At 30.9% G+C, this 12,750-nt stretch overlaps 1 protein-coding gene across 1 annotated transcript in view; it reads left to right on the top strand.

Annotated features, from left to right (window-relative positions):
• The first annotated feature begins 8,407 nt into the window (after positions 1 to 8,407).
• LOC107447858 (lysophosphatidylserine lipase ABHD12-like) overlaps positions 8,408 to 12,750 on the top strand; it is a 47,346-nt gene continuing 43,003 nt past the window's right edge. The window contains exon 1 of the mRNA XM_016062889.4: positions 8,408 to 9,763. Within this exon, the coding sequence (XP_015918375.3) occupies positions 9,649 to 9,763 (115 nt within the window). The 5' untranslated portion in view covers positions 8,408 to 9,648. The remainder of the gene's footprint in view (positions 9,764 to 12,750) is intronic.

Raw genomic sequence — 12,750 nt, 5'->3', positions numbered from 1 at the left:
TGATAACTATAATTACTGAAAACAATAATATCACGATCATTGTCGATTACATAGCATAACAAAAAGATAATATCGCGAAGATGGATCATGACAACAATGAAGGAATACCAACACTCGTAAGAACGGAAGGAAGTTAGCCAACACTCGTAAGAACGAGTCCTGATAGCCAGATTCTGGTTTATACATTTGGCCACCGACCACCGATGATAAATACCAATGCTGATCGCGTTATTTTTGTATTTGATACACAGGTGTATCAAAAACAAAGATAAAGCAATCATTATTGATAACATAGCATAACAAAAAGATAATATCGCGAAGATAGATCATGACAACAATGAAGGAATACTTTGTGAGTGTTGATAAACTTTATAATCAAAATTTAAAAAATGTAAATACTTTTAAATTATGGACAAGATAATATTTTAAAGAGTAACAATGGCTTTAAAACTTTTATCAATTTTATTTTAATGATAACAGAAGAAACTGAATCTTCAAGTAGGAAAACTTGGTCATCCTTTCTATTACATTTTCGCTGATAATAAATCACGTGATAAGTGTCTTTTCATTGACTATATGTGATGATGGCATTATGTTTTATATAATATAGTTTAAAAAATGTCAAACTCACTCTCTTTATAAACCTCGAAAATATAAAAATTGCTGTGATAATTCGTCATTTTTAATTACTCCATGGAAGATGTAATAATACCTAAAATTATAGAAACCGCAAAAATAAAAATCGAACACCTAGAAGAACATTTTAGGTAATGATCGGATTTTTACGTACTAAGACTCTAATTAATTAGTAGACGATATATTAACAAAGCAGAAAAAAAGTACCTTTTTGAGTATACATATCTTCCTTTTGGCGGATTTGGGACCCTGAAAATATGAGAGTTGTTGTAATTTGAGAAATATGATTTAGTGACGAAATTTTCGTCCTCTTAATATTAATTTTACTTTTTCCGTATTTTGCTATATCCTTAATGTAAGGAATATATTTTGTTTATCAAAAATCTCGAATATATATCATTTTTAAGGAATTTGTTGTAATTGGTAGAAATAAAAATTTGAAAATACGCCTTTTTTTAAACGGTGAAATGTGCAAAAGATGAAATAAAGCATTAATGGGCCCAAATTTTCAAACGCTCTTCTACCATAACTAATAGCAATACTTAATCGGGGCTATATTTTTCAGATATTGAAAAATACAAAGCCAAATCTAGTAAAAAAAAAGAATACTTATTCGTCTGCACTAATTAACTAGCACCAGGGCCGGATTAACCTATAGGCACACTAGGCACGTGCCTAGGGCCTACGAAATTCAGGGGCCTACGAAAAACTTGGGAGAAAAAAATTTGTTGACAAAAATAATTTAGCTTTAAAAACAGCAAGTGTATTTTGCACAAAATTATGAAGATACAAATAAAAATATAATATTATAAAATATAGATTTAATATCACCAAACAATGAATACAAATCCAATTGTTGACTATAATTTATGATCCTGAAAAATATATATAAAAAACATTGGTCAATTGCTAAAATGACTCATTAGAAAAAACATGACTAACATTTTATTAAAATAGTATTAAATCATTTTTTTTTCTATTAGTAAACATTTAACCTACCTTGCAAAATTATTTATAAATAATTTCAAAAGATTTACTTTTGACAATGTTAATTTCCTTCACTTAGTTATCATAGTAGTATCATGAAAACTATGAAGCTATTTGTAGCATAAATATTTCTTGTAATTAATCTCACTATCAATTTCACTGTTTTCTTTGCTGGTTTGTTGTTGTATTGTTGACGTGAAGTGTTTACATAGTTATCGATCGAACTAATCATAATGGTATTATCGATATCAACTGCAATATCGGCAGTATGTCGGTATTGCAGATAAAGTTCGATAAACAAATTTGTAAATTAAAATCCATATTAATAAAAATGTAAAAACAAATATGCAAGAAAATTTTAGCATATATTTTGAAAAGAGGGGGGAGGGGAGGTCCCGAAAACGGCTATGCCTAGGGCCTACGAAAGGTATAATCCGGCTCTGACTAGCATGGATAGGCACTAGAATCATTAAGATTTAGTCTTAGTTGTGAAAATCTGATCATTAGCTCAAAAGTTATTCGATCAAAAGGTTTATTACTATTTTTTTTTATTTTGTGCATATTTCGTGGCAAAATAGATAAAAAACATCACGTCTAAGTTTTTTTTTCTGTTCTTTTTATTTAAGAATGATGTTTTGCAAATTTTCATTAATTTATGGGGATCAAGTACTGAAAGATTTTGTACGCAATTATGTGTATTTATTTTTCAATAAGCTAATATTCCAATGGAAATTTCAGGGTTTTTACAAGTTAAAAAAGTTTGAATAAGTGAGTGAAAACGAGCATGTTCAATGAAATTTTGATTCCTTCTCAGTGACTTTATTAGTCAAGGAAATTTTAGAGAGGAATACAAATTAAGAGTGGATTAAATGTGTTTTTAATGTGTTCTTAATTTCAGAGTCGGCACAAGTCGTGCTACTCATTACACTTTTCCATCACCTAATTAATCATCAGCTGTGTGAAAAATTCTCACGATTGGATATTTATCTGAGTTCTGCTTAATCAACCAATGACGTAACAAATGCTCACTGAGGTGAAAAAAATCATAAGAATTAACTTGTATTCGATCATTTGGGAAAATTTTTTTCAATAAAGAGAAAACAGTCTTAGTGACAGACAGTGGCAATCACTTACATTTAATTAATTAAAATTTATTTCTGCAAAATTTTTTAAAACCTGAATACCTCGAGAAGTCGTCAATCTTATCATAGGTCTAGTCTAAAAATAGTTTTTTTTAAATATGGTAAAATATGCTTTTTTGAAAAATTGTAATATTATATTTTCGTTTAAGTAAAATTATACGAATTGACTTTACACAATTATTTTGAGCCAGAAAATTAACACATTGTCGTAGTATTGAAATCTATGTGTCTCTGAGAAAAACAGTAATTGTATATTTTTGTTTGGTTAAAAATATACAAACTTACTTTATACTATTATTTTGAGTCAAATTGACAACTTATCGTAGTTTGGAATTTAAACAGAATTCGCATATTGAAATCATCTTTTTCAATATGGGAAAATATGTTTTTGTGAAAAACAGTAATAGTGTATTTTCGTTTCCATAAAATTACTCGAGTTTATCTCTATACAATTATTTTGAGTGAGGAAATTTACATCTTATCAAAGTATAGTTTGTCTACGGTAAGAACTCCCCTTGACACAAAGTCTGGGGCCATCTGCTGCTATGGAAACAAGAATAGAGCATTTCAGGGAGGGAAGCTTCTCTTCACTATAGGGCTAACACATTAGACCGAAGAAAAATATTCCCTTTTTCTCGCTGACCCGAGACGAAACCTATCCTAAGCAATTACTCCACAACCCTACTTGAAATCGTTATACCTCGTTACCATAGTCACCGCCATGAGTCCAGACGAATGGCTAGAGGAGTTCTTACTTCAGACAAACTATACTCAATTCGATTCAGAAAAGGGAAAGGGTATTTTTGTCAAAAACGGAATAGTATATTTTCGTTTAAGTATAAATCATTTTTTATACAAATATTTTGAGTCAGAAAATTAACATCGTATCGGAGTATTCTTAAACCATTTTTTTTAGTATGGGGAACTGTGTCTTTGTAAAAAAGCTTGTATTTTTAAATAGTATATTTTTGCTTTAATAAAATTTCTCGAGTTTACTATTGTACAATTATTTTGAGTCAGAAAATTAACATTTTATCGAATTATTAGTATTAAGTTCTATTCAGAAAAGGTAAAACGTATTTTTGTCAAAAACGGAATAGTATGTTTTCGTTTAGGTAAAAATTTATTTTTATACAAATATTTTAGAGTCGGAAAATTAACATCTTATCAGAGTTTTAAGTATTAAAATCTTATTTCTTAGTAAGGGAAGATGTGCTTGTGAAAAACTATGGCGATTAAAAATATTTACGTTTAAATGACTGAAATATTTTTTTTTCTTTGAAAGAAATACCCACGAGTTTAAATAATAAAAACGTCATAGATTCCACGTTTACTGGGAGATTTTCCCATATGTACAAAGAAGTATCAAATTCTTACTTAAACGTCTCGCTTGCTTCTTAAAAAATATGAATAAATTATACAAAAAATATAAAAAATCTAATATTAATGCGGTCATATTTTTTAAGTGCTGGTAAAATTTAAAAATTTCACTAGAAATTTAAAAATTTCACTAGAAATTTAAATTTTGGAGGAAGCTAGAATTTAATAACTAACAATGAAATGACAATATTGTTTAGATCCGAATAAAGAAAAACATTTTACTTGATATGTCATGTTTTTTAAGTATTTTAGGATGACGTATAACGACCATACAGATGGAAAACAGTGATCAAACTTAATTTTGATTACAAGGAGTTGACAAAAGTCATAAGATATAGCAAAGTCAAGAAGGCAGATGGCAGTAGTATCGCGTGCAAAAATGCTGAGTAATAGTGTACTGGCAGGCCTTTTATTTGTGTTCAAGTTATTCATCTGAGAATATTTCCGATGTAATCATGACAGCAAGATGAGTATTTATCAGACTCGGCAGTTGGAGCTTGACGCATGGGACATTCCATTTTAGAAATTGTGAGGGAATTCGACATTCCTTGATCTATAGCGTCAAGAGTGTGCCAAGAATATCAAATTTCAGGCATATCATGGGCAACGTTGTGGCCAACCATGGACAACGTTGTGGCCAACCACCTATACTTAGTGACTGAGACCGCCGACTTGTGCATAGAATTGTCTGTGTTATCGGACAAGTAACATTGCCTGAAATAACCGCAAACATTAGTGTGGGACGTAAAATGGACGTGTTCGTTAAGATGGTGGAGCCAAATTGGACTGGAATGGGATATGGTAGCAGAAGACCAACTTGAGTGCTTCTACTAACAGCATGACATCACGTCCAGCGTCTCTCCTGGATTCCTGACCATAGTTGCTGGACCCTGGATGACTAGAAAACTGTAGCTTGGTCAGATGAGTCACGATTTTAGCTGGTCAGAGCTGATGAGAGATTTCGAGGTTTTTACAGACTCCACAAAGTTATGGATCCAAGTTGAGAACTAAGCACTGTGCAATCTAGTGGTGATTTCATAATAGTGTGGACTGCTTTTTCGTGGCATGGACTATGGTCCGATTGTACCGATCATTGACTAAAAAAGTTATGTTCAGTTACTTGGAAATCACTTGCAGTCATTGCATGGGTTTCATGTATCGAAACTAAGATAGAATTTTATGGATGTCAATGCACCATGTCCCCTGCCTTTATAGTTCGCGACTGATTTGAAGAACATTTTGGAGAATTCTAGCGAATAATTTGGCCACCTAGATCACCTGACATGAATGTCATATCGATCCTTTATGGGATTTAATCGAGAGGTCAGTAATCTTGCACAAACTCCAGCACATTTTCGCAATTATGGATATCTATTGAGGCTGTAAGGCTGAATATTCCTGCAAGAGACTTCTAACTACTTGTTGAGTACGTCGAGTCGCTATTTAGAGCTAAAGGAGGTCCGGCAAGATATTAAGAGGTGTTCCCAGACTGTTGTCATCGCAGTGAATTCATAAGGTGATTTTTTTTAAAAATTTTCTCCTAATTTTTAGCATTAAATTTAATTTTTTAACTCCTAATTTAAAACATTTTCGTGCATGTTTCTTTCGAGCATTAAGTCTCCATACTATTAGGAAGGTGTTTTTTTCAATTATTTAAAAACAATCTATATTTATTATAAATTGTAATTAAAACAGTTTAGCCTTCAATAAGGACTAAAACAATTTAAATTAATATTTAAAAACGAAAATTAGGATGGTGTCTCCCTAATTTTAGTTACATTTAAAAGAATACTTTCGTAACTTGTCTATACATCAAATAGATATTTTCACTTCGCGTATTATTTTATAAGGATCTAACATCTTGGATTTGGCCTAACTTCAGGTCCAACTTTCAGAAATGAAACGTCACGACAACCGATATTTCTTCCGTATTAAATACGTAAGGGTGCTTTTGTTGTGACTTACTGATGAACCATATTTTTGATCGTTATGTGTAACCTGAAAAAATAAGAACCTAATTGTTTATTTTTGTTTTTGGCAAACTTAAGACGAAAAATATGCATACGGTAGGATAACTTTAAAGTTTATATTCTTTTAAGAAAACTTTCTTTTAAGAAAACTTTCTCAAATTAAAGTGATAGCTAAAACGAAAAATAATTCAATAGTTTTCGTAAGAAATCAGCTATCACTTTTTCTCTTCATTGTTTTATTTTTGCGCAGCTTATACAAGCGGTTCTAAATTTTTTTTTTGTTACGGAACCCTGAATGATCAACTTTCTTCTTCTTTTTTCTTTAGCAGAGCCCTTAGATTTAGAAGAAATTTCATTAGCAAATGTGAAAAGACGTAATCTATTAAAGACCATTATTTGCTTTATAAAAAAAATACTAAATAAATTAAAATTCTGTAAATTTTCTTAGAAAATTTTTAATGACTGAATGAATAATAAAATCTTTTTATCGTGTAGTTTTAACAATACTAGTCTTAAAATTGGGTTTTATCTCAGATAGTTGAATTTACAGGCTTAATGTGTTATCTAGTCTAGTTCATAATTTGATTTTATTGCATGCATAAATCGAAAATGAATGAAATGAAATGTAGTTCACGTTTAAATAAAGATGGAAAAGAACAAAAATAAACGTTGAAAATAGTTATCAGATAGATATTAAATAACTAATGGGTCCCGCAGTGGACTGATCGTTAAGACACGGTTCCCAGCAGAACTCCGAAGTCAAGCATCACTGGCTACGGTCAGTGTGCGGGTGGGTGATCACTTGGATCAGTCTGCGTAGGGATCGAGGGTGTGCGGTATTGGTCCTCGTTAAACTGTGCTACCGTAAAGTGCTCGACTTCGAGTGCAGGTCGTCGGGCTACCGAAGCGGGGGTGCTATCCCCTCCGCAGAGGATCAAAATTGTGATGGCATGTCTTCGGATCATCCTCCGGGATGTTTTCCAGACCGTCGCCAATAGCCCATTGTGCAGCTCCAGTGCGACGTAAATTAACAACAACAACAAATAACTAATGGAGAATTAACTGAATATAAATTTCGTTACAGTGTTTTGTAACTGACCATGTTGTCCAAACTCTCGGAACTCTTGCAGCAATTTCGAGGAGTCCACGGGTTCCCGCGAAACACCATTTTGGAACCACTACCTCACAACTGGATACATGTAAATGACATCCTCGTAGGTAAATCGTGGCATCTGTCGATTTAGAAGCCATTCAGGTTCGACATGCACGCGTTACGTCGCCTACAGGTATCCAATCAAATCTGTTTTAAATCACATGGTTAGACTCAATCCCTTCAGACACCAATCAAGACAAATTCAGGCCCAAGGCCCACAAAATTTTCAGGGCCCCTAACAAAATATTTTGAAATTAATTTTCTGAAGAGTAGTCCTAACAATAAAAAGAATTTATTAAACTGCATGATTCAAGAGAAACGTTCTAAAAAAATTTGAAAGCAGACAATTGAAGATTAATTTTCTAAGATAAAGTTTACGCAACTAAATATTAAAGCAAAATATAAAACAATGCTGTGTAGAAATAAAAATAGTTTGGTGACCACAAACAAGTGAAATCAGTGATTTTCGCTAAAAGTCACTGATTAACTGAGTTGTTTTAAAGATTGCAGCCTTCCAACTACAGTTTTACGTATTTGTTCAGAATAAGCTTTTAGTTCTTGTTGACACTAATCATTTACAAGAGACTTTGCGAATATGCATTCGCGTTGCATTTGCATTGCAAGACGGTGGAGTAAAAATTGCACCAATTAAAATTCAGCTGTACTTTCGAATTTGATTAGTGCATATTTACGTGAGTTTGGTATATATAACAAAATAAAGTAAATTCGAAATAAAAAATGTCTTTTTTGAGGTACTTTTCAGTATTTTTTTTTTTAAAAAAAATAATATTGTGGACTTTTTACTAATTTATGAGGCCCCCCAGAGAGTGTGTGCCCTAAGCCCGTGCCTATTGGGCCTAAGCGATAATCAGGCTCTGTATATATCGTGACGAATTGACGAATTGAGGAAGCAACTCGTGAAGAAGTGAAGGGATTATCCCTTCACCTTCTTCACGAGTTGCAAGTACCCAATTGAACTTATAATTTTAAATTAATATTATTTTGTTTCCTATTTTCCCCATAGATTATTGCCGTTCTCAGTGTAGTAGTTAAATGAGATCCGCTTGCAAAAAAAAAAAGAACATGTAAAGTCCAAAAAAAGTTTTGATTTTGTTTTAAGTTACCTAAATCCTTTTGAGCTCAAAAATACATATCACCGTATTTGTATGAAAAAATAGAGTTATCTGAAATAGAATAAAAAGTAACAGAGAACCTCTAAATAAGATGTATGTTTCGCCGGAAGGAGACGGAGTAACACTTTCTGCTTTTTGAAAAGTTCATTTCTCAAATGTAGGTCGCCATTTCGTCTTGGGTTATACCCCAGTTAAAAAACGACAAAAATTCTATCGAATCTTTTTCTCCGACAGAATACTACTTTCATTACTTCCGCGCGGTTGGATGTCACTTCATTTGACACACAACACGTGAGCAACAATGAATTCCATTCCTTATTTAAAGAAATATTCCAAAATAATTGGCTTATTTCATTAATATCTTCTAGAATTCTTACAAGAATGTAAACTATATCTTTTCTTAGGAATTTAAAGGTGTTTCTGCTACAAGTTAAAGACGAAGAAACCGTCGAATTTAGCCAATTAGTTTGCCATTATTGAACATGACTTTAGAATTATGAGAAAATGACAAAAGTTCGTTTCAGTAGTACGAATTTTAAGAATATCTTGGCTGAACTTATAAAAATAATGTAGTTCTACGAAAAATAAATTGTAATTTTGTGAAAAAATTTAGGTAAAAATTTGTTGAATGGCTTATCTAATTTACATTCTTTTTACTGAATCTTATTTTGTTTGTGGCGATATTGTATAGAACCCATTAACGGAGTATTTAAAAAAAAATTATGATAGAAGAGATGAGAACTTCTAGTCATCAGCAAAACAACAAAAGTACAAATTTCGAGAATTAATTTGCACTTTTAGAATATCATGATTTTTAATCCGTATGATAGTTCTCGAATCCAATTGTGTTGTCAACTTCCGGGCTTGACGAAATGGAAATTCATTCGTAACGGTTCTTGAAACAAACTGTGTTGTTAGCTTCTGGACTTGACGAAATGGAAATTCATTCGTAACGGTTCTTGAAACAAACTGTGTTGTTAACTTCTGGATTTGATGAAATGGAAATTGATGAGTTATAGTTCTCGAATTCAACTCTGTAATTAACTCCTGGACTTAGCGAAATGGTATAAGCAAAAGAATTTGTTTGAAAACTCTTCAATTAACAAATGAGTTCATTAGTTTGATACTCTCCTATTTTTAATCTAGTACTTGATGTGAATGTGTGGCTTCTTTAAACCATGATCATCAATTGATTGGAGACAAGTATTGCTTTTTATCTGAAAGCAATTTCCATCGATTGATTAAAAATGTGTAGCAAGTGTTTGTCCTCGAGTGCTCTTTGCACGGAAACTTTTTTCGAACAAAATGGGAACAAAAAATTTAAACCATTTTTTTACATCAAACTGGAATACTTCCTCTCATGTAAGTACTTTTTCAATGCATTTGCTTTTATCTAATTAACTTCTTTGCACTCCTCTCTCTTTAAACATTAATTAAATGAATACAAACACTAAAAATTTTTTAAATATTAAATTTAATTTTAACTCGCTTTTATAGTATAATAAAGTGGTAACTGAACTAACGGTGGTTACAAAAGTGATTACTAACATCATCATTAATATTTATCTGGGCGCCTGAGGCCAATAGCGGCTCTTTTCTCATTCATCTTGTAACTAGTTACATTTAATTCGAATATTTTGTATTCTAAATAAAGTTCCATTGCTACAAAAGTGAGTAGCCTCTGTCTTGAGTTGATGTTTGCTTTCATGGTTTCAAATGCGAAAATTTTATTAAATCTTGGAGTATCACAATGTAAGTCATTTTTCAAAGAATTTGATATTAAGTTTATGATGGTCAATATGATGATTTAAAATAATTAATGTCGAAATCGCGATGTATATTCTTCTTTCGAAACCATCTTGCTCGTGCCATTTCATTTTGACATCTTTTGAGTTTTTCCAGGAGTGGTGAAGAGATATTGCACCAGATGCTAACCTCAAAATGTGATTAATTGTTGAAATGTAAAGCAATCGTTTAAGTATGAATTTCATGCAGAATTTTGAAGGAGAATTTGTAGTCTAGCATGTGTTTTGATTTATATAGTAAGGTAAAAAATTTTTAAAATTCAAAGTGGTGATTCGTGATGTTCCCGCAGAGGAAATATAGGGAGTGTTAACAAATCTCTTTCCATAAAGGAAGAGCTTATTGGAAGAAAGAGGTATGTGACAATTTCAAAGTAACTATAATCTGGGTAAAAAGTTATTATTATTATTGATTATTTTATTATAGATTATTTTATTATGGATTATTTTATTGTAGATTATTTTATTATAAGATTTATTAAAAATTTATTATTATAGATACCGTGCAATTTTATTATATATTTATTTGAGAGTGAGGCTTATAATTCTTTACCTTACTTTATTTACCACTACTTAATTTGAAATAAAAATTATGCAAGCATACTCAGAACTAAGATTTGTTAGGTTAAAGTTAAAATCACAGCAAAATCAATATCAATCAAAGTCAAATGAAAGCAAATTAATTATCAATCTTAAACATACCCATATTGTTGCTTTATGTTATTTTCCCGAATATGTCGCTTATTTGCTTCTTCCATAAGCTCTTCACATATTGGTTAACTACAGAGGGCTTATGAGAATTATCCACGTAATAAAGCAATGTGTCATATAACAACTGTCAGTGTTTTCTAAATTTACGAGATTTAAAATTGATATTAAGAAACTAATCCTGTGTTTTCATTTAGGCACTTGTGGCTACATGAGTCTCAAAATTATATTTGTGCACACAAGTTTTATATGAGTAAAGAGTGGTAATTTGAGAAAATAAGCAGCATTTAGATGGTAACTGGTAGCTATTTCAGAGTGAAAATTAACTGCAGAAATATTAAGTCTATTGTATAAATAGTTTTATTATTTATAGATCTTGATAGTAATCTCATTATGTGGTTATCGAATTCATTGTCAGTAATGAAAAATGCTTTTTTAAACAACTTTAAAACTTGGTTTAATACTATACATTGGTTCAATCACTTCATATGTTTGGAATACGTACGCGAGTCCTGGTAATGAAAATGGTTTTAAAATTTTTCGAAATCAATAACTAAAACATTCATTTCGGGACTGTTAGAAGAGAATATTCCACAAAAATTTGGCAGTTTAGAACTTGTTATGTACCTACATTATGATATCTATGAATTAGTTTAAGAAGTGAATATGGGTCGTTACTCTTCAATGCACTTGAAAGAAACCAAAACAATTAGAACGTCTCAATAGTCTTCGTTCCTTCTTGGTACACTTGCACTCGGAAGTAAATATCTCTAGGCTAACTCCCACTCCATGTTATGTAATTAAGATCAGGCTTAGCAGAGTTGCAATTTGTTAACTTAACAAGATTTATAATGTATAGTGTTACTACTTATAGTATCCACATAAAGTATTATTAAAATTGATTAATGACTAACTTATACGTTGTTAGGCAAAACTTTTGCTAGTAATAGCAGCATTTATGTTTTAATGAATTAATAATGAAATCTAAATTTAAAAAATTAATAATAAAAATAGTTGTTTTACCTATCATTACAAATCAATAATTCAAACATATGTATCTATTAATTACATAAGTTAGGCAATTATGATCTTAATAAATGTTAGTGAAATAGCTTAATTTTTAGAAAATGTTTCCTACTAGAATCATTATTTTACTGCCTGTAACTAAAATCTTGACCACACTATGGATTTCGCAAAAAGGGATTATCAAAACAAAAAGAAACGAAAAAATGAAGAAAAAAAAGGGAAAAAAAAAACGGGTAAAAGATTAAAAAGAAATGAAAAGTTGTAGTTGATATTTAATATAATTTAAACGTATCTTAGTGAAAGGCAGTACAATCTTCTATACTTACGCTTAAGAGATATAATAAAAATTTATTTCTTTATCATTATTTAAAACCTGAATACCCAGGGAAGTCATCAGTTTTATCATTGGAGTATTCTAGTCTAAAACTATTTTTTCAAATACTGTAAAATATGCCTTTTGTGAAAAATAGTAATTATTATATTTTTGTTTAAGTTATATTGTATTTTCGTGGACATCGCACTATTATTTTGTGTCAGAAAATTAACACCTTATTATCGGTATTGACGTCGAAAATCATCTTTCTCAATAAGGAAAAATGTGTCTTTGCGAAAAACAGCAATTTTATATTTTCGATTGGTTAAAATTATGTAAACTTAAAATCATTTTCATTTAATATAACTCTAAATTGGAAAAGTTTGCACTAAAAGCGATATAAGCTCATTCTTAATAATTTACATTTGATCTCTACTTTACCCCTTTATTATTGCTCAATTACAAATTTCGCTATGACAAGTGCTTTCTCTCTCTCTCTC

The sequence above is a fragment of the Parasteatoda tepidariorum genome, chromosome 2 (assembly GCF_982258835.1).
Source record: "Parasteatoda tepidariorum strain Cologne lab strain chromosome 2, Ptep-v5.0, whole genome shotgun sequence".
NCBI classification, from domain to species: domain Eukaryota; kingdom Metazoa; phylum Arthropoda; class Arachnida; order Araneae; family Theridiidae; genus Parasteatoda; species Parasteatoda tepidariorum.
Note: the sequence above shows the minus strand (reverse complement) of the source record. Positions and strands in the feature narration are given on the sequence as shown.